The 22,536-nt window shown below is 42.1% G+C and overlaps 1 protein-coding gene across 1 annotated transcript in view; it reads right to left on the minus strand.

The window, feature by feature from the left end:
• LOC135482687 (serine/threonine-protein kinase ATR-like) overlaps positions 1-22,536 on the minus strand; it is a 66,337-nt gene that overhangs the window by 25,223 nt on the left and 18,578 nt on the right. The window contains exons 19-39 of the mRNA XM_064762944.1: positions 22,176-22,271; positions 21,459-21,591; positions 20,759-20,920; positions 19,606-19,702; positions 19,128-19,202; positions 17,193-17,315; positions 15,560-15,655; positions 14,096-14,293; positions 13,100-13,258; positions 12,575-12,732; positions 9,866-10,090; positions 9,093-9,273; positions 8,413-8,501; positions 7,924-8,059; positions 6,965-7,104; positions 6,216-6,333; positions 5,420-5,557; positions 3,704-3,896; positions 2,621-2,805; positions 1,811-1,916; positions 1,169-1,319 (exon numbers count right to left, since the gene is read on the minus strand). Coding sequence (XP_064619014.1) covers positions 1,169-1,319; positions 1,811-1,916; positions 2,621-2,805; positions 3,704-3,896; positions 5,420-5,557; positions 6,216-6,333; positions 6,965-7,104; positions 7,924-8,059; positions 8,413-8,501; positions 9,093-9,273; positions 9,866-10,090; positions 12,575-12,732; positions 13,100-13,258; positions 14,096-14,293; positions 15,560-15,655; positions 17,193-17,315; positions 19,128-19,202; positions 19,606-19,702; positions 20,759-20,920; positions 21,459-21,591; positions 22,176-22,271 — 2,959 coding nt within the window. The remainder of the gene's footprint in view (positions 1-1,168; positions 1,320-1,810; positions 1,917-2,620; positions 2,806-3,703; positions 3,897-5,419; positions 5,558-6,215; positions 6,334-6,964; positions 7,105-7,923; positions 8,060-8,412; positions 8,502-9,092; positions 9,274-9,865; positions 10,091-12,574; positions 12,733-13,099; positions 13,259-14,095; positions 14,294-15,559; positions 15,656-17,192; positions 17,316-19,127; positions 19,203-19,605; positions 19,703-20,758; positions 20,921-21,458; positions 21,592-22,175; positions 22,272-22,536) is intronic.

Consider the following 22,536-nt stretch of genomic DNA (forward strand, 5'->3'; position numbering starts at 1 on the left):
CAAGTGATCACTGCACAGAGGGCTCACTCGGGTCCAGTCGGGATAAAAAACAGGACAGCATGATGATTCAGAATAAGAATTTTTCCATTTAAGTATGATTTTATGATGGAAACTAGAATTGTAGAATTGGAGGTGACTGGGCAGCCGACATATTGGTAATAATGCAATTAATAGCTCTGTTGGTCCTCTTATAGTGATAAGGATTTCTTAACAGGACCTTAAGCCCTGTGTACACTGTCAACATTTTCGGTAACATGTTGAGCAACATGTTGACCAGGTACGGAAACTCGCCTGGGCAACATAAATTTTGGCCCTGTGTACACTTGGTAACAAATGGGTAACATTTGGCCAACATGTTACCGAGATGCTGCCGAAAAATAAGCGGGAATGTTGATTTGGAGGGCAGTTTTTGGAGGGAAAATCATAAGAATGGAAAATTCCAAGAGTAGAAGATGCCTTGTCAGGGCTTCTGCTGCAATTTTGATGCTGGTGGTTGACAGGCGGAAGAGAAGACGCAATGATGAAGTAAAACGAGTGTGGACAAGGCCCTGGATCATCTTGAGGGAGCAGCATGGGGCCTATCACTGTCTCCTGAAGGAGTTGAGACTGGGGGACAAGCCCTCATATAAGAACTTTCTCCGCATGGATGTAAAGGCATTTGAGGAGCTGCTTCGATGTTACATCCCACAAAAAGGTGCAACTTTCCCATATTTCAATGAGCATGTCCTCCTTCCCTTTGTTCCATTCCATGGTGGCTGCCATTTTGTCCAAATCACATGACCACAGGCAGGTCATGTGCTTTAGAATCTATTCCTGATTGGTTAAAGCTCGTCAACATCTTGTCAACATATATGCATCTGCATTCTTTCGTCAACATCTCAGTAACATTTGGGTAACATGTTACCGAACTCTTTTTACTCTGTGTACACTGTCAACAATTCTGTCAACAAGCTACCTCGTCAACATGTTGCTCAACATGTTACCGAAAATGTTGACAGTGTACACAGGGCTTTACTCAAGACATTCCTTTTAAAACAACACTTCAATGTTTGACTATTTTTTGAGTGATGATGCGACACTTTGACGTGAGCACTTTTGAATATTGGTCTATTTTCAGTGGAAAGGGCGCTATATCAAGTGCTATTTATCATTTATTCATTTAACTTACCAATCAGCAAGGATTCCGTTGACGTGATAGAGAGCTGTGGTCGTCTGCCCGAGATCCATCAGACATTTCAGCAGGCCCTGGTGGTGTGTGATCTTGTCTGGTTCAAGTTGAATCACTTGTTCATAACATGCTGTGGCATCTTGGAGCTGACCTAAAACATGAAAACTTGATGAAAGATAGCACCAAAAATACTGCAGTGAATAAACCTAAAAAAATTTGTGGCCATTTAATTTAATGGTTTTGTAAAACTGCACATTTTGCGTATTGATAGTTTTGATTCAGTGTTTTGACAACCCCATATCATTTATTTCAATGAGGTTTTCTTTTCGCCACCATATATTTTTGCCATTATCTGTAATTAGTGAAAAATGCAAAATGAAAGGCATGTGGATATTTTCGGATTTTCAGTATGTCAAAGAACATCTCCAGATGTCGTCAAAATCTTTCAACATTCGAAAAGAACCCTGGCTTTTTTCAGAAAACATTGCATTATCCCAACTGGGGAAAATAATGGCAGCAATTGAAAATGTATATTAGAAAGCTTCCTTACGATTTGTCACTGCACCAGGCATTCATTCTGGACTGAAAACAGCCTTATCTGCAACAGTGCAGCAGACAACATCAAGATGATTAAGTTCCTACCTATGCTTTCATGAGCTAGGATCTGTTCATGGAGAGTGAGCTGCTGCTGACAGGCGGCTGTAACTCCTCTCACACCATCTGGCTCGTCCATGGCCACGTAGATTTTCTGAAACGGGGCAGGGAATGAGATACGATGAAGTTGTTTAGTTGCTGGGGAAATTACTGGGAAGTGTGGTGGCGCAGTCTGCTAGGCAAACCGACCACACTGGGAAGCGTGTTGCAAAGTGGTAGAGTGCCCGACTCCTGACTGAGAGATTAGAATCCCTTCCATGCCATTCTGTTCTATTCACATTGGGATGGCATTAGAGTGACATGTTAGCGCTAGTTAATTTCAAAGCTACAAATTGTCTGGTCAACTCATCTCTGCACAACCATGTTTTTGATGAGCCCACTGGTTGATACAAAAAGATGCCACTGATCGAATCGTGTTCCAACTTTGTAGGCCAGAAATTTTATACCAATTTTGAATGCATCTATGGAAGCTTTCACTCAAAGTGACCCTACGCTGCCTGCGGATAAAGGCCTTGCTTTTGATTGTACATTGGGGTAAACGATATATTCAGCAGAAGATCGAAATATCGGTTATAAACATTCCAAAGAAATCGGCTTCGGTCTGATTCAGAAGGGTATATTTGACCAGTCAGCTTTAAGTAAATGCACTTCGCTCAGTAGCTGCTCCATAACATCAACTGGAGCACTCTGAGATGCTGAAAAGCTTCGACTTGAAAAAATGTAAAATAAATCCCGATCTTTTAACATAAACTGACAGGGTAGTCACAAGTACAGTGTCAACTCAACCAATAAACATACCTGAATGAAGTCTAAATTGTCCTGGACACTCTGGTTCTCAAGTTTGATGAACTGTTCAATATGCATGAGAGCTCTGGTGTATGCCTTGCAGTTATATGAGGCAGCAGCCAGCAGGTCCTGGGGAATCTTCTCAAGGAAGTTCTTTATTGTCTTATACTCGGCATCATCGATGTAGGAGGGACAGGCTAGAAAGCAGAAGAAAGGTAATGAGCCTTTCTCTAACCTTGGTCACAAGATAGTACAAGTACAGTGGAACCTCCCTTAGCGGACACCTCTCTATCAAGGACACTAATTGTGGTCCCAAAGTGGTTGTTTCCATTCAATTTGACCTCTCTAATGAGGACACCTCTCTATTAAGGACAGCACTTGTCAGTCCAGAGGGTGTCCTTAATAGAGAGGTTCTACTGTACTTTCAAGTGCAACTAAAATAAGAGTGATTAATTAAGGTTGTTAACGCAAGCATAATGGTACTGAAGCTTCTCCACCTCCCCTTTAACACAACTATAGTCCGTTCATAAATAATTGTTTGGGGCTCTGGAGTGCCAACTACTGATTGGATTTCGTTGAAGACTTGTTTTTATTAATCTCAGCTTCAAAACCAAAGAAGATTTTGAGGGTAAAGGAATGTCAGTCAAGAAAAAAAGTTCTTCAGCCAAGCCGAATGGTCATTTTGGGGTCACTTGGATAGGCCATATTTTGGTTCTGGCTATTTTGAGATGCTCCCTTTTAAAGCTGACCAGTCAGTGGGGCAAATGGTCCCTTTGCCAGACTCTTGGTGGTCGTTCATTTGCGGCGGCTGCTCCAAAACTGTGGAACCAGCTGCCGCAAAAGCTTCGTAACACTGATTCCCTCCAGACTTTCAAGTCAATCCTAAAGGCCTACCTTTTTGCAGAAGCCTTTGGGAAAAAAGCGCTCCAGAATACCCACTCGCTGAGTAATTGGAGCGCTTTATATATGCTAACATTGATTGATTGATTGATTTGACTGAGAGGTTGGTTTAGTCCTTTCCACAATTCATCAGTGTAAATCTCCTGTCAATCCACTGTCGCCTTTAGAATAGTTGCCAGTGTGTCCTACACTTACACTGAGGTGTATCCCTTGAGGATCTTGAGCCAGTGCTGGACAGGGTTTGGATGCGGTGCCGAATCCATTTAGTCAGATGGTCCAAAACCGAGAAAACCGTCTGCGCGCTCAGATGTCGGAAATCCGACACACTGCCGAGTATCGTGTCTGCTTTCTTCACGTGACTCAGGACTTCTAGGATTTCCTGGGTGATCTTGAATTAAAATGAGGGAACAAATCAAGAAATGAACAAAGTGTTAGGCGTTTTTTAAGCTTTTTAAGCTTGTTTGTTGGCAGTTTCCAATCCGAAGGCTGACAATTTGGTTTCTTTTGTTGCCTACTCCCGCAGGCAAAGGAGGTTCAGAAGGCAGACCTGTGCAGGAATGTCAGTTAGGTTCCGTGAGCATTTTTAATACTAATGGGGCAATCTCATAAGGAAATATGTCTAGAAGAGTGATTCTAATGGCCATGAGTGAGACATTAGGGAGGTTAAGGACTTTTCTACGAGACGAAATATGTCTAGAAGAGTGATTCTAATGGCCATGAGTGAGACATTAGGGAGGTTAAGGACTTTTCTACGAGAGGAAATATGTCTAGAAGAGTGATTCTGATGGCCATGAGTGGGACATTAGGGAGGTTAAGGACTTTTCTACGAGAGGAAATATGTCTAGAAGAGTGATTCTGATGGCCATGAGTGAGACATTAGGGAGGTTAAGGACTTTTCTACGAGAGGAAATATGTCTAGAAGAGTGATTCTGATGGCCATGAGTGAGACATTAGGGAGGTTAAGGACTTTTCTACGAGAGGAAATATGTCTAGAAGAGTGATTCTGATGGCCATGAGTGGGACATTAGGGAGGTTAAGGACTTTTCTACGAGAGGAATGTCTAGAAGAGTGATTCTGATGGCCATGAGTGAGACATTAGGGAGGTTAAGGACTTTTCTACGAGAGGAAATATGTCCAGAAGAGTGATTCTGATGGCCATGAGTGAGACATTAGGGAGGTTAAGGACTTTTCTACGAGAGGAAATATGTCTAGAAGAGTGATTCTGATGGCCATCAGTGAGACATTAGGGAGGTTAAGGACTTTTCTACAAGAGGAAATATGTCTAGAAGAGTGATTCTGATGGCCATCAGTGAGACATTAGGGAGGTTAAGGACTTTTCCACGAGAGGAAATATGTCTAGAAGAGTGATTCTGATGGCCACGAGTGAGACATTAGGGAGGTTAAGGACTTTTCTACGAGAGGAAATATGTCTAGAAGATTGATTCGGATGGCCATGAATGAGACATTAGGGAGGTTAAGGACTTTTCTACAAGAAAGAGAATGACTTGAACTCAAATTGGTGCCAGAGTGGTACGAGCAGAGATTCATCAAATGTTAGTATGTGAAAATGCCCAGATTGAGAAAGCCATTTACAAAGTCTTATTTGTAGCCATGACTGGCTATGGCTATCACGGCTTGGAAAGCGTCTCCATACTTTCCCTCTAGTGGGCTATTCACATCTAAACGTACAAATATCAATTTACAGGTTCACTGAAGTTCTCAATATGGTTATTTTTGTCAAATAACATAAAAGAATAAACTCCCAGGACCACACTACCCTACTTGAATTTCAAGTCGTTTTCATTCTCCCTATAACTCCCCTTTGACTCTCAGTGCCAAAAACTTTACAAGAGTAGCTAAGCATGTTTAATTTTAATGATTAGGCAGCTCGAGTGTTAAAAGGTTTCTTACGATTTCATTTTCTTCAGGAGTTCCATCAAGGAGGGCATGAATGAGCACGTGTGGAAGGAGGTACAGAGCCAAGTGGGCATTGTATTTAATCGCGGCGCTGCATGACTGGAACACTCTCATCGGCTTGTCGGCAGCCACCTAGGGGGAAAAGTGCAAAATGTGACAAATGGAAAGCACATATTGTATTCTAGTGAATCAAAGAATAAGTTAATCTTCGGTCCTCCCTTTTATCAATATGCGACAAGCGCCAACTTTAGCTAGAACTGGCCACATAATACAAACAAAATTACAATTTTCCTTAAAATTGTTGTTAAAACACTGCTAGAAGAACCCAACATGGCTAAATCGCTCATTTGTAAACATTGTAATATGGAGATCAGATAACCACTCCAGGTGCACACCCAGTTATGAAGCTGTTCCCTTTCTAGCCGTGGTAAGTCAACAAAATACTTACTGGTTACAATGGCCTTAAAGGGGTACACCATTCGTAATTACTGGTGGTCCAGTTAACTAGAAATCCACTATTACACAATGCCGTAGTGCAATTATTATGAATACGAATTTGTTGAAAATATTGGTATTTATAGTATTTGTATATCTGTCTACACAAAGGCAATGCTGAAATTTATATTGATGCAATCGAAAGTATTCAAATTCAATTACAAATTCAAAAATTTTAACGAACGGCATAGGCCTTTAATAATGCCAATGGTCCTTTAGACCGTTGTTTGGAAAATTACTAGAAGAACACAAGATGGCCTAACTCCTCTTTTGCAAATATCGCAATGGTACCAACCTTTGAGATCAGATAGCCAGTCCAGGTGCACACCCAGTCATTGAAGTTGTTCCCTTTCTTGCTGTGGTAGATAGGATGGGGAAGCGTGCTCCAATCGGAAGTGGTCGACAAAATATACCTGCAGGTATAAGGAATTATTATACACAAGAAAGGGAGACGGATGGTTGAAGGGACCTCACTTTTTTGTCATATTTAACGCACACATTTATGTATTGGATAAGGGACAAAGAACAAGACAGGATTTGAATTATCAAACAAACCCAGCAACATTAAGGTCAAAGTAGAAATGCCGAATTTCTCTGGTAGTTTTTTTATGACAGAATTACATTTAAGTTTGTAATAAAGAAGCTTATATTTATGATTATGTCAATTCACCACTAGCCTTTGCACATAAAATGACAGTGCATGCGACTGCAGCTGAGAGTTGTTGCCAATTATGAACCACTGACCCCAATTTTTTGAAGGAGGAATCACTTATCGCATAACCAGGGATGCCAAGGAGACAAGAAATAGTATGACATTTTTTCTTGTAGAAATATTGTCCTTTGATCAGAACTCACTTGCACAAAAATTCCTCTAAAATGTGAACTTTTTGTCCAAATTTGAAAATTCAAAGATCCACAGAGAGTGGAGACAAAGATCTTTCCACTCCAGCTGCTTAGTAAGAGGAAAAAGTCTTAAATCCGTCTAAAATCAAAAATTTGACATCCCTGCATATTACCTTTATGAAATCATACAAGTAATCTCACCTGGACATTAACAGAGGAGACAGTATCTCCTGGACATGTTCTGGGAATCTGTTCCACAGTCGGCTCCCAGGACTCCCCTCTTCCGTCGAGCTCACCTCATAGATCTGCAACAATTCCTGAATGGCCAATGCCGAGCAATCCTGCAACAAATTTCGGTCAAAGCTATATAAAGTGGAACCTCCCATAGTGGACACCTTTCTATAAAGGACACCCTCTCTATTAAGGACACTGCAGTTGGTCCCAAACTGGTTGTTTCTATTACATTTGACCTCTGTCATCAGGACGCCTCTCAATTAAGGATGGCATTTGTCAGTCTGAAGGGTGTCCTTAATACAGGGTGGATCAATAAAAAGGTAATCCTGAAATAAACAGCTTTTATGTGATAAGTATTAATGCCATGGATATTTCATTGCATCTATGATAAAGTGGGAGCAAGGCGCCCTTTCCATTGATGTCTTCATAACACCCATGCGTTCACGGATGACCCTACATCATTTGCTTTCAAAATGACATGCTGAAATCTGATTTTTCCAAGTCACCTGTTCCATTCTTTTCATGTTGTGTTATGCAGGCGTATCCCTGGTGCATTTTGAGTACGTACATGAATTGAATGTAAAAAGAAGAGTGTCTCACCAGATTATCAGTTTATCAAGCGCCAACACCTTCAACATGACCAGCTCCACCTCTTTGGAAGCAGAGTTCACAACAATGTCGCATATCTTGAATTGCTCTTCTAACTATGGCCGGTTCCTCATGAGGAATTCAGCAGAAGGTGGACATTCTTCGTGAGGACCCGGCCACGTTTAGAAGAGCAATTCAAAACATGCCACATCATTGTGAACTCTGGTCCATACTTACGTAGATGAAACTAAACTTGACACAGACTTTTCAACTGAAAAAAGCTAGTCAACTAAGGGCTTTATTGCCGCTTCCTCTCGTAGTGTAGCAACAGAACTGACCTGTGTTCTTGCATCTTCTGCAGCAAGGAAAGCTCTAGCCAGCTCATTGATCAAATCGAACGCAAAGTTCGAATCGTTGACTGAAGCGTGAAACTTGGCCTGTTCTTCTTTTGGGTTGTTGGTCTTCAAATCCAACCTGGAAACAATTTGAGGAAGAGCTAAATCATTCTGACCTACCGGCGGTGAACATCAGTCCTAAAGTCTCCTCCTTTCAACGGGATGGACATACGCACAAGGCTGGTCAAATCAAATCAGATTGGAGTCACCGTTTCTTTTTCACGTTGTCAGAATATGATTGGAACACAGAAATGTTTACAAACCACTGGGCTCCTGTAGTCACGATCAAATTAGACATGTCACTGAGGAAGCAAAAGGTTTATTCATTCTATCCAAGGGATAGAAAGAAAGATTTTCACCAAAGAGAATTTTTTAACTACCATCACATTACAAACATCCTAAAGAGTCTAATCCTAACCCTAACCCACTTACCTCCCGGGGTCAATAGCACCTAGTTCACCAAGGCATTCTCCAGACAGGCAACGAATCTTGGAATCGGATTCACGACAACCACCTAATAGCTAAAGAAATGCAAAGAAAACAAGAATAGGTGAAAACAGCCAGAGTTCAGCATCCAATGAAATACTTAATGGTGGATTATTGCTGCCGGTCCCACATCGATTTTATGACATTGGGTTTAGTCTGATATAAACTGTGGTGTCATCAGACTTCACACTTTAATCCCAGTGTATTTTGAAGCCTTTCAGTAGAACTCAGATGTGCTGCTCACCCAGCGCTACAACCTGAGCATTTCTGACCGGTACCCATTTTTACCCTTGCCATAATGGGTTAAGTTTAAGTGCTGTTCGGCAAGCAGCTCTCCAAACAAGACAACAAATGGTGCTAGTTCAGCGTGTGGGTCGCCAAATATCACTACACCACTCGAACCACATGACTCTGGGGGAACTACATGTATGACAGAACTCTCTAGGACAGCCAACGAATGGGGTCGCGTTTCAAACTTTGAAGGCTGTGGGTAGGCTACATCACTGAGTCAGATCCATCAAACACCTTGGTGTAGTAAGCAACATTTATCAAACATACCCCTCTTACGAGGATAACATGGGTTTTTTGGATATTTTGGGGGGGATATAACCTAAGTTTACACTTACAGCACCAGCAATCTGAGAGACCATCGGATCAGCCAACTCATTCCCGAGGACCATTTCCCGTATAGCGCTCTGGTTAGTATGCAGCAGTTGCTTCAGCTTCGTCAGAGCATGCATCCGCACATCTGGACTCTCATGACCAACACCTTTCAACAGATGTGACATCTGGGTCTTAAGACTGGAGCTAGAAAATATTATTTGGAGATCAGAAACGGACCATTACATCTTGGAACCTTCTTACATCTGTGCGCTCCAATCAAGATAGGTGGTTCAGGAGCTGAATCAAGAGCAAAATTCAAAATTCAACAAATATTGTTCTTTGAATTTTGAAGAAAACCAATTGTGTGACTTCAAAATTTCAAATTCAAAATTTCAAATTTCATATATTGAATTTTGAAGTCGTACAATTCGATGACTTCATAATTCAAAATTCAGTATTTGAAATTTTGAATTTTGAATTTTGAAGTCAAACAATTGGTTTTCTTCAAAATTCAAAATTCAAAGTTCAATATTTGTTGAATTTTGAATATTGAATGAGCCTTCTGGGCTTTCGTATAATTCAGTCAGATTTCGTTTTATGTGCAATTTGGTAATGGAAACTTCTATAGGGTAGGAGGTGACTGAGCAGCTGACAGCTTGCTAATATTGCCCTTAATAACTCTGCTGGTCCTTTAACAACTCTACTGCTCCTTTAACCCCTTTAAAACAACTCAGACAAATATTTTCCTAATTTGAATGAAATAAATCACACAAAGAAACAAAGAAAAAAAATTTACCTTTGCTGTCCCTCTTGGCATTTCTTTAGAAGAGCATTGACGTCTGCCAGCTCTGGTATATCTGGCATGAAGTACAACTCGTGGAAATGCTGCTTCAAAGCTCGCCGATTTTCAATGATCAAGAAATTGAAGATAGTGGCAACTTGAATTGGTAGTTTGTTGAGTAGGGGGATGAGGGTGACCACTATCTGGGAGAGCATTGGGCCAAGGGAGGAAATGTGAACACTGGAATGAATAGAGAATAGGAAATGCTGCTTCAAAGCTCGCCGATTTTCAATGATCAAGAAATTGAAGATAGTGGCAACTTGACTTGGTAGTTTGTTGAGTAGGGGGATGAGGGTGACCACTATCTGGGAGAGCATTGGGCCAAGGGAGGAAATGTGAACACTGGAATGAATGGAGAATAGGAAATGCTGCTTCAAAGCTCGCCGATTTTCAATGATCAAGAAATTGAAGACAGTGGCAACTTGACTTGGTAGTTTGTTGAGTAGGGGGATGAGGGTGACCACTATCTGGGAGAGCATTGGGCCAAGGGAGGAAATGTGAACACTGGAATGAATAGAGAATAGGAAATGCTGCTTCAAAGCTCGCCGATTTTCAATGATCAAGAAATTGAAGATAGTGGCAACTTGACTTGGTAGTTTGTTGAGTAGGGGGATGAGGGTGACCACTATCTGGGAGAGCATTGGGCCAAGGGAGGAAATGTGAACACTGGAATGAATAGAGAATAGGAAATGCTGCTTCAAAGCTCGCCGATTTTCAATGATCAAGAAATTGAAGACAGTGGCAACTTGACTTGGTAGTTTGTTCAGTAGGGGGATGAGAGTGACCACTATCTGGGAGAGCATTGGGCCAAGGGAGGAAATGTGAACACTGGAATGAATAGAGAATAGGAAATGCTGCTTCAAAGCTCGCCGATTTTCAATGATCAAGAAATTGAAGACAGTGGCAACTTGACTTGGTAATTTGTTCAGTAGGGGGATGAGAGTGACCACTATCTGGGAGAGCATTGGGCCAAGGGAGGAAATGTGAACACTGGAATGAATAGAGAATAGGAAATGCTGCTTCAAAGCTCGCCGATTTTCAATGATCAAGAAATTGAAGACAGTGGCAACTTGACTTGGTAGTTTGTTGAGCAGGGGGATGAGAGTGACCACTATCTGGGAGAGCATTGGGCCAAGGGAGGAAATGTGAACACTGGAATGAATAGAGAATGGGAAATGCTGCTTCAAAGCTCGCCGATTTTCAATGATCAAGAAATTGAAGATAGTGGCAACTTGACTTGGTAGTTTGTTGAGCAGGGGGATGAGGGTGACCACTATCTGGGAGAGCATTGGGCCAAGGGAGGAAATGTGAACACTGGAATGAATAGAGAATAGGAAATGCTGCTTCAAAGCTCGCCGATTTTCAATGATCAAGAAATTGAAGATAGTGGCAACTTGACTTGGTAGTTTGTTGAGCAGGGGGATGAGGGTTATCACTATCTGGGAGAGCATTGGGCCAAGGGAGGAAATGTGAACACTGGAATGAATAGAGAATGGGAAGATGCCGTGTCGACCAAGATGAACAATATCAGAAAGAAAGTATGAAATACCACCATTGTTTGTAGATCGACATAGAATTTTGTTGAGGCTAGCTTTCGACACTACCGTGACTTCCTCAAGGTGTGCCAGGGGTAAGTTTTACTCAGCATCAAATATAAACAAGCAAAATAGTACAGTGATTGTTGGCAGAACTGGAGATCACAAAATCCACACAGGCAATACAGTACGAACAAGGGAATAAAAGGTACAAATCAAAAGAAAACAGGCTGGATGAATAACACTGGCTTTTCAGAGATGGGACTGGCCAACGGACCAATGATAAGATATGTAGCAGACGTCCTTTTGCAAGCAATTAATACAAAAATTGTGATGGCAATTCAAATGCATTTGCCTGAAAGAACATACCTTTCTAACACTCGATGTTTTAGATTTTCCCTAAAATCTGTCGCAGACGTACTTTTGCAAGCAATAAATACATATATACAAGAATTCCGACGGCAATTCAAATGCAGTAGCCTAAAACTGACTCCCTTTTTAAGAATCAATGATTTAAATTTCTCTCAAATTAAATGTATCAAAATAGAATTGTTTACCGCTTTATATTTGAAAGCCTAGTATTGTCACAATTTTGGCGAGAGGGGTACAATTTCAAAAGTAAGGGGTGACATTTTTTTTAATATGATGCTTTTATCACTGGAAAATTTACCCATTCTCAGGATGAGCGGAGAATCTGAAAATGATGTTTTTGTCAGTAGTGTCTTCCTGTCTGCTGTTTGTGAATATTTAGGGCCACGAAAATAAAGGGGTTTTCCTTATCGGATGATTTCTAACATTTTATCCACAAGGTTCAGTGGAAGTTGTTTGAGCGTCAGGCTTATAACTGGACAGATCAGCACTGTTTCATCTTTGTGTACATGGGCAAGGCACTTAACCCAACTTGCTTCTCTTCACCCAGAAGTAAATGGGTACCAGGCTTGCCTGGGATGTTAACCAGCAATAGACCAGCATTCGATCAAGGGGGACGTACTCCTAGTCGCTTAATGCTATGGAATCCGGGATAAATCTCGGCCGGATGGGCTGTTTGCAGCTCAAGCAATAGCCCAGCGGACTCCCACTTTTAACAATAGTTTGTAGAGGATGACAGCCTGGGGAACTGATATCTTACCTTCGAACGAATGTGTTCCAAGCCTTACAGCACACCTCCGGTATGTCCTTGTCCTTGAAGCCAAGGCCTATCCTCAGGGTGGTCATCACCTTCACTCTCACCGTGGTGATGTGCTTGGTACCCATCAGTGTCATGATGGCAGTCAAACTCTTCAGGGCCTGTCAAAATCAATATACAGCAAAACCTCTCAATTAAGGACACCCTCGGGACTGAGAAGTGCTGTCCTTGATAGTGATGTGTCCTGATTAGAGCGGTCTAACTGAATGGAACCAACCAATTTGGGACCAAAACTAGGGTCCTTAATAGAGGGGGTGTCCTTATTACAGAGGTGAGGTTTTCCACTGTACAAGAGAGGTTCCATTGTACTATCTGTAAAGTGAAATGATTTCTAAATGAGTAATATTTTTTCTTGATTTAATTCAATTTCGAAGGCTCAATCCTGTTATCAAATTCATGGCCAGATATTTGTTCCCCCTTTATATTACAAGGAGTTGCATGGAAGGACGATGAGCGCAAGAAACATACCATTCTCTTCTCGGGGAATGGAACACTGTTGGTCAAGAAGTGTGTATCAAAAGATGCCAGGATGCCAAGCAAACGTGGCTGCAGAAAGTCGGCCATCTCTTCGGTTGTGTTCACCAACTTATCCTCTGTCTTTGCCAACATTTTCAGAGCATTGAAGACCTGAAAGAAAATTGTTCGAGTTTAAAAAATGGTGTCAGAAGACAGAGTGTGCCCACTACGTGTGCATCACCACTACATGTGCAATCCCAAATGCCTGGTAGGTTAGATGTATCAGCTAGGTTGAGGGCAAGTCACCAACGAGAAAAACCCCAAAACAAGAGCTGTTATTGCCAAGGACAAGCCCTCGCGAAGTCACATAAACACAAGCTCGCATCTACATGTTATCTGTAGACCAATGTTTTACAACTGGGACTCAATGTTTTGTCTTCTTCTTCTGCGTTCGGAGTTTTTGAGATGTACACTAGACAGGCCGTCCTTTTTCGGTAACAAAAGTCGGCTGTCCTAGACAGTTCCACCAAAGAGCCCCAGAGCTTTGTGGTCAGGGTGGTGTCCTTTGGCCAGTATTCCTCCTCTCTATTCTTCATAAGGGAGGAGGTCTGAAGCCACAGAGCCCCACAGCTTTGTGGTCAGGGTGGTGTCCTTTTGCCAGTATTCCTCCTTTCTATTCTTCATAAGGGAGCCGGTCTGAAGCCACAGAGCCCCAGAACTTTGTGGTCAGGGTGGTGTCCTTTGGCCAGTATTCCTCCTCTCTATTCTTCATAAGGGAGCAGGTCTGAAGCCACAGAGCCCCAGAGCTTTGTGGTCAGGGTGATGTCCTTTGGCCAGTATTCCTCTCTATTCTTCATGAGGGAGCAGGTATTAAGCACTCGAGCTTGAATCTGATCTCCAGCTTCACATTTACATCGAGCACTTCATGTCTTCAACATCTCAAGAGATAGTACAAGCCAGAAGTGACAAGACAACTGCAGTATAATGATGTAGACAAATCTACCTCACCTCGTTATAATGAGTTCCAAGATAGAGCAGCAGTTCATTTTGCAGTTTCTGGCAGTCCAACCTGAACAGGGACTGCAGTTGTACTTTGGTTTCTGTCTGAAGGTACTGAAGTGCGGTATCCAGGTCCTGTTGGCCACACGTCCGCACTAGATAGCAAAATGTGTACTTGGTACTGCTGATCAAAACCTTGGCATAATTCTGGAAAAGGAATTTATTTATTGAAATCTTTGCGTAGTACTGGATACAAAGTAACAAGAACTAGAAATGAGTGAACACCAGGAAAAGAGAAAAGTATGCGGGGTAGATAACAACAAACATGGTGGAAAACTAGTGTCGATTCACTGCAACAATTCAATTCTGCCAGAATACAAGGTTCTCTCACAGGTTTTCTCAAGGTAGGGCGGTACCCTTGTTATTCAAGATGTTTTGCCAATGTGCAACACAAGGTTGGGTGGCCAGCAATTTAAGGTAGGGTGGCCCTCTTGAAACCATTTCCAATTTCTAGAGCAAGGTAAGGTGGCTGCTTCCAAGGTACGGTGGTAAGCTACCAAGGTAGGGTGGCCCTTTTGAAACCATTTCCTGTTTCTAGAGCAAGGTAAGGTGGCTGCTTCCAAGGTACGGTGGTAAGCTACCAAGGTGGGGTGGCCCTTTTGAAACCATTTCCAATTTCTAGTGCAAGGTAAGGTGGCTGCTTCCAAGGTAGGGTGGTAAGCTACCAAGGTAGGGTGGCCCTTTTCAAACCATTTCCAATTTCTAGTGCAAGGTAAGGTGGCTGCTTCCAAGGTAGGGTGGTAAGCTACCAAGGTAGGGTGGCCCTTTTGAAACCATTTCCAATTCCTAGTGCAAGGTAAGGTGGCTGCTTCCAAGATAGGGTGGTAAGCTGCCAAGGTAGGGTGGTAAGCTGCCAAGGTAGGGTGGCCCTTTTGAAACCATTTCCAATTTCTAGAGCAAGGTGGGGCGGCTGCTTCCAAGATAGGGTGGTAAGCTGCCAAGGTAGGGTGGCCCTTTTGAAACCATTTCCAATTTCTAGTGCAAGGTAAAGTGGCTGCTTCCAAGGTAGGGTGGTAAGCTACCAAGGTAGGGTGGCCCTTTTGAAACCATTTCCAATTCCTAGTGCAAGGTAAGGTGGCTGCTTCCAAGATAGGGTGGTATAAAGCTGCCAAGGTAGGGTGGCCCTTTTGAAACCATTTCCAATTTCTAGAGCAAGGTGGGGCGGCTGCTTCCAAGATAGGGTGGTAAGCTGCCAAGGTAGGGTGGGCCGCCCTGACAAAAGGTCTTGTGGAGACCACTTGGATACACAGTGACAGTGACAATCTGTTCAGTATGCTTTGGCAGTCATCTTTCTAAGTACAGAGACACAATAATCTCAAAGGGTGAATGCATGCAGGAGACTTTTTTCTAGGAGTACGGCCACTTGCTCCAGCCCATATGATTGCATGCAAACTTATTCAACTGCAGACTTACCACATGGAGAGTCTTGGCAATGATCTTGATGAGCTGTGATGTGGTGGCATTGGCCTTGCTCACCAGGTATGGAATGAAGTATTTCTCATAGGTTCGCTGAAAAACAATACAAGATAAGAGCAGTTTGAATGCCGAAACACTGAAAATATACCCCCTGATCATAATGAAATGGCCAGGGCCATTGTGCTCACCTCATGTGGAGGAAAGATGGATAAAGAGCATGGTATTGTGTCATGTAGTGTTAGGTTTGATGTAGGTCCAAGCAATTACAATTTCCCCAAAATGGCCAATTTACAGTACATTCGACCTCTGTGACCTTGAAAAGTAGGTCAAATCAAAGAAGACCCGGGTGACACATTGAATGGTTGTTAGAATTAGACGTACCTATGATATAAAATTGGTGCCAATCGGGCAAGTCATTACTGGGAATAATGGCATTTTGAAGAATTTAGGATTTGGCCCCCTCCCTGGAGGCCAAATGGCAAATCAGATCGGACCAAACTTCAGTACCTGAGATCACCTGACCAAGGGGTCCATGTGTACTTAATTTGTGATCAATAGTCATTGCAGTTAAGAAACGTGCCACAGTTACGGCCTGACGGCGAATTTATGCCATTTGACCTCTGTGACCTTGACAAGAAGGTCAAATTAAAAACCTGTGTGACATATACTGTATGGTGGTTAGATGTACCCATGATATCAAATTGGTGGCAATCGGGCAAGAAGTTAAGGAATAATTACATTTTTAAGGTTTTTGGATTTTGCCCCCTGGTGGTCAAGTGGTGAATCATATTGGACCAAACTTTGGTCCCTGAGATCACCTGACTAAGGGGTAAATGTGTATCAAATTTGGTATCAATAGTCATTGCAGTTTAGAAACGTGCCATCGTTACATCCTAACGGCCAATTTACACCATTTGACCTCTGTGACCTTGAAAAGGAGGTCAAATCAAAAACCCGGAGGATATATGATGCACCTTTGCTAGAAGTACCTACCATATTTTTTTCAAAATTTCCCGACTACTATTAAGGGAGATATTGCATATTTTCACTTTTAACGTTTGGCCCCCTGGTGGCCAAACCATGAAACGAATCGGACCGAAACTTGGTCTCCAAGGTGTCATTACATAAGGGTACATGTGTACCAAGTTTCAACTCAATAGCTCTAACAGTTACGAAACGTGCCCTGCTAACGGACGACGGACGACGACGACGACGACGACGACGACGACGACGAACGACGGACGCCACGGTATGGGATAAGCTCACCTCTGCTAAGAGGTGAGCTAAAAAGGGTATAAACTGGCATATTATTCATCCTAATTAATAGAAAGAAGTGTCAACATATTTATACACAACCAAGACTAACAGGAAACTCATTAGATACATCTTCCAGGAGCTGGGCTACGAGTTGACAAGAGAAATTCTTTCTAAAATGGCAAAAGCAGGGACTAGCTTGGAAAGATCGATATCAGAAGAGTTCGCCCTACACACATGTAACTGAGAAGTTAAACAAGGGATTCGTTATTTGATGGACTTCTTTTAACAGCAACATTTTTGAGTTCAAGGATTTAGTATAACTTTTAATTAATAAAGATTACAGGTATTAGTCTTTATTAATTTTTGGTGTTACCTTCAGAAAGGATTCCACATCAGCAAAATCAAACACATTTGCCAAAGCTTCCAGAATCTTCTTGGGTTTCTTCATCTTGCTGTCAGCCCGAGACTGCACCTCATACATCAGCTCAGCAAATACCTAGAAGGGAAAATCACGAATTATTAGGAAGTTTTGGCAAATGCATTTTTTTTCCCCACATTAAATATCTGTTTCAATTTTATGTACTGTTGTGTCAAGAGTCCCATACACATTAGGACCAACGTCTGGCCTTAAATCGATATGGATATGTCATGATGCAAGAGTTGCTTACCAGCGAGAAGAAAAACCCACAAGGTCAAAGACACTAAATAGCCAGTTTAATGGAAACTCTATTTGATTTTGATGAAAAACCTGGGAGACACTGTAAAACAACCCTAAAGACAAAGGAAAATGCATTAAATGCACTTCCTACAAAGAAATCAGGATATGTTCCAGTTTTCCAGGAAGGTATTTCTGGAATGCGTTCTTGGTTTGCCACATCTGCTGATGTCCTTCGACGGCTACCTCATAGCTTTCAAGGAACTTAAATTCCTGGCTCTTGACAACACGTCATGACGCACAACATACAAAACTTTGAGAGTCAGTCGGATGAGACGAAAAGCTGTTATCCCTTGTACCCGAGTGTCTGTGCCAGGGCAAGTAAAAGATCCCACAGAGGTGGACAGCAGCCTATAGTGGACACCATACCTCCGGCAAAAATCTAATAGGGTTACCACACCAGTAATGATATGATGGTACCGATGTGCAAACAGATCTACACAAAAGGCACCAACGTTTTTGTCTGCATCAAAATATTTGTTTCAGTTACAGTGGAACCCCGGTTGGCGACCACCTCAGTAACGCGACCACCCCGCCAACGCAACCACGATTCTCCGGTCCCGAATGGTTTCCTCTCTAATTACCATTAAGAGACCCCCGCTAAGACGACCACCCCGGTACCCCGACCGCGACCACTGGCTTGGCCGGTCCCAAACTGAAAATCAACCCCGCTAACCCGACCACCAGGCCTAATTGCCGTAATCGGTCGCGACCGTGGCATAGTAATTAGCACCTCGCTGCCAAGCTTTGTTGAGACGGGGACAATGGCCATGGGAATACATATGAAAACAAAAAATACAATGTGATTTTGCAGGTATGATCAATTGTATAAGTGTAAATGAATAAATAAACTTTCCTTTTCTAACGTTTTCATGGTTTGTTTTCATTACTGAGCCAGTTCAGTACCAGACATGCGCACTCAGCAGCAGCAAAATCATGTGATTTGCGTGATTTGCATATGAACTTATAATAAACGGCGGGTAGTTTGAAGACCACACTTATGAAAAGGTTAATTCAAATAAAATATATTGTCTTCTTAATTCATTAAATTACAATAAAAACATAACACAATAGAAAATATGTTTTTTATTCGCAATAAAACGCTAAGTTATGCAAATTAACATGCGTTACGGCTCACGTGGAATCATACGACAAGTTTACTTCAATCGTCACAAACAGTCGGGTACATGAAGGATGATTCACCAAATTGCCCGCAAATGCGTCACGTCGGGCAGATAATGAAACTTTGTGGATAAATGAGTTACAAAATTACCTTTTCTAACTCATTCTGAGAATGTAACATGTAATTTTATCGACGAACTGTTCTTGCGAGGCATGATAACAAAACTTTGGAGTGTGCATCATCTCAATCAGGCAGCGTTGCTATGGTAGTACAGCGTACACACACCATGCAGTCGGCAATTTTGGCGGGAAAAATAATCTGGGGATTCCCAACTTCGCTAACACGACCACCCGGGTAACACGACCACTCCGACCACGGTCCCATGAGTGGTCGTGTTACCGGGGTTCCACTGTATTTGAATATCAATAACAAGATTGGAAAGAAAATTTTTATGGATAAGTGAAATTTACCGAGCATATCTGCATCCTGAATTGCATGAATAGTTGCTGCATGGTCATTTCTTTGTGTTTTGCTACAGCTTGGATCTGAAATCACAGAGAAGAGATTCTGGAAATGAAATATCCATAGGGTAGGCCTAAATGAAGCTCTTTAACGGTGTCAAATAATGCCAGTCAACTATGACACTGCATGGCTGCCTCGGGCTGTTAAACATTACTTCTTGTGATCACACTATTACAGTCAAGTGACAAGGGGTCAGCCAAGTACCTTTTGGCAAGATCTATCTGAAAACACTTTAACAAAGGTATTGTTATAATGAAAAAAAAATCATAACCTGAAAATATCTTCTCTTTCAATGTTTTCCATGACGAATGAAGGAGATCCAGTGTCTTTTCACTCTATTTCGTACGAAAGATTTGTTCCCAGCCATTTCTCCATTTAATGTCCATTTGCAATCTTCACCAAAAACTTCATATGATTATTTCTCACCTGCTGATTTGCCACGGCTGCTACAAATGGCGTCGTCGAGATAAGACTCTCCAGGAGACAGATGATGGACATGATCAACAGATGTCCTTGGCTTGACCTAACAAATACCAAGTACAGATTAAACTATGCTTGCAAAGAGTGTTTTCACGGTCAGCCATGTCGGAGGGCACAACAATGACTTGTCGTGCCTACTAACTTAATAACTAAATCAAATGCTGTCATAATTATTTGTGCTTGCTTTCTTTTATCTGTCCCTCCAGCATGGCAGGTGATGACATCACATGAAACCACTCGATACAGAAATACTGTAAACCCTATTTGTTTGCAATCCTGAATGTTTGCAAAAGCATTCTTTTCAGTTTTGGCTTTCATTCATTTCCACGAATGAGAGCGTATTTCCAATGACAGAATTATTAACATGATTAAGTCAGACATTTTACACCCCTCAAGTCTGCAATTTTACCCCATCTTCTAAAAGAACCTGAGAAAATGATAGGCTCGCAAAAATAAAAGGGTTTACAACACTCATTTTAACAAGAATTCCAAATCTTTTATCGGCAACACGCCGCCGCATTCCTGACGCTGGCAATCGGTGGCTTAGCCTCACCGCCCACCACCGCCAAACACATGCGAGATGCTGCCACAATAACGAGGCAGCCTCAATGAGCCAATCAGAATAGTCACACTGGTTAAATTGGCTTCTGACCACACTGACTGACATTCATATGTTAAAGCATTGCCTCTTATTTTTTAAATATTGAGTTGAGAGCTTTAAGATCATTATTGGCTCTTTAGTCACCTGATCGATCACCTGAGGTAACGGGGACCGTTAGGGAATCGAACCTGGGACCTCAGAGGTGACTGGCGCTGATGTTTTCACAGTGCCACTCCGACAGCCCGATTGCTTCCGATTGATGACTCAATGGCTGCATCATGTGTACCGCGCATGTTCCTGAACAACTTCGTCAGCCAAATTAGCTTTCATCATGGGTGATCACAATTGAAAGGGCATGTGAAATAAACCGACACTTTTGGTTGTAGCACGCAGCGCTAACCGTGACTTGAGGCTATGAGGCTCTCGGTTTATCATATTCAAACTCAGTTTGAGTTTGAAACTCATCATACTCAAACTCAGTTTATCATATTCACTCACTTTCCAAGCTGTCCAATAGTGATAAGGACAGTCTCCTGAAGTCGATGGTTGGAGTTATCAATGGCGAGCATCTTGACTTCCTTGAGTTTGTTTATAATGGCTTCATCGGTTTCACTGGCCTTGTCTGAGCGGCTGTCACTCACGAGATTCTGCATGATTTCACTGGAAAATAGATAATGAAGACTACAGGCTGGCGCCAGGCGGACCAGATTATGTTCAAGGCAGGGAAATGGCCTTTTCAGGACTCCGGGATTGGCCAAAAAAAATTACCAGGATTTGGAATAGAGGAAAAATCTTTGGGAAAATACGATTTTTTCCATATGGAAAATGGGTTTGCAAAATATTAGACAGCAATCAGGGTTTTCCCCCAAACAACCTAATCAGGATGACAAAAATGCTTCCAAAAATAGCTCTGGTATATCAATTGACTCATTTTATTCTAAAACAACCCCTAAAGCATGATTTGATAAATTGGTAGCCAAAATTTCAAATTCCAAGGAAAAAGGCATATTTTTCGCCAGAAGAATACGGAAGTATATGCATTTTTGGATGAGAGTTACTGTCAGTAAGTACATAGATTTGGCTGAAATCGCAATCTGGAACCGGGATGCTTATTTCATTTAACATGTTTAAGATCAACAAATTTTTTTTCTCATGACTTTGAACCTGGGGGCCGTTATTACGGATGATCTGGTCCTACCTGAAAGCCAACCTGACATTGTAATCAGAATCCTCGATGAGACAAAGGCACTTGTTCATCATGTCAACAGTGGCAGTATTGTTGGCTCGAAGTTCAATATGGCCAAACACCCTCTTTAGACTTCCAACAATGCCTAAAAGAACAGAAACGACGGATATTAGTCAGTTCTCAAATGCAGAAAACATTTCATACAATCATACAAAATCATTGAGCAGTCATCAATATACAGTAGAACCTCTCTATTAAGGACACCCTCGGGACCGACAAGTGCTGCCCCTAATAGAGAGGTGTCCCGATTAGAGAGGTCAAATTGAATGCAAAGACCCAATTTGGGACTAAAACGAGTGTCCTACATAGAGAGGGTGTCCTCAATAGAGAGATGTCCACTAAGAGAGGTTCCACTGTGTTATAGGCTGCAGCAGTTCCTGTGCTGCGGCAGTTCCAGTCCCAACCAAGACCACCGGAGTGGGTTTATAATTTGGAATCAGTCAATAGTGTTCAAATTCCCACATGAACAGGCCCCAGCATACTTGTGGAACTGATACCAAAATACAACCCCACATATGATCTCTGGTGTACTGAAAAAATCCTTCTCATCACACGTGAGCCTTGGTGCAAAGGCAATGGCTAGTCAGTGACCTGAGCAATTACATGTACATTTTTGAGGTAACAGTGAGGTATCAATTCCTGAGACAATATTTCATCAGGACAACTTACCAAGTCTAACTTGTTTCTCTTCCAATTTGAGTAAATGTAGAAATGGCAGGAACATGCCCGGGTCGACAAGTCTGGGCCTGCCCGACTTGTCATTGTCTGAAAGAAAAGCATAGATGTAATAAAGAGTTTCGGGTCCCATGTTTGATTCCCAGTCGGTCCCGGTACACTCATGAGATAGAGAGGGCGACTCTCTCCGACAGTGTTTGTTATCTCTGGGATCTCCGGTTTCCTCCTACTTACATTACAATAACCAATATTTTTTATAGAGCTCATAATGTCCCAGTTGACATTCAGCTCTCAATTCAATGTTTTATTCCTTATTAGTATTAAGGAGCGAGAACTTAACAGGGACTCGAACAGA

The sequence above is a fragment of the Lineus longissimus genome, chromosome 2, assembly GCF_910592395.1.
Source record: "Lineus longissimus chromosome 2, tnLinLong1.2, whole genome shotgun sequence".
NCBI classification, from domain to species: domain Eukaryota; kingdom Metazoa; phylum Nemertea; class Pilidiophora; order Heteronemertea; family Lineidae; genus Lineus; species Lineus longissimus.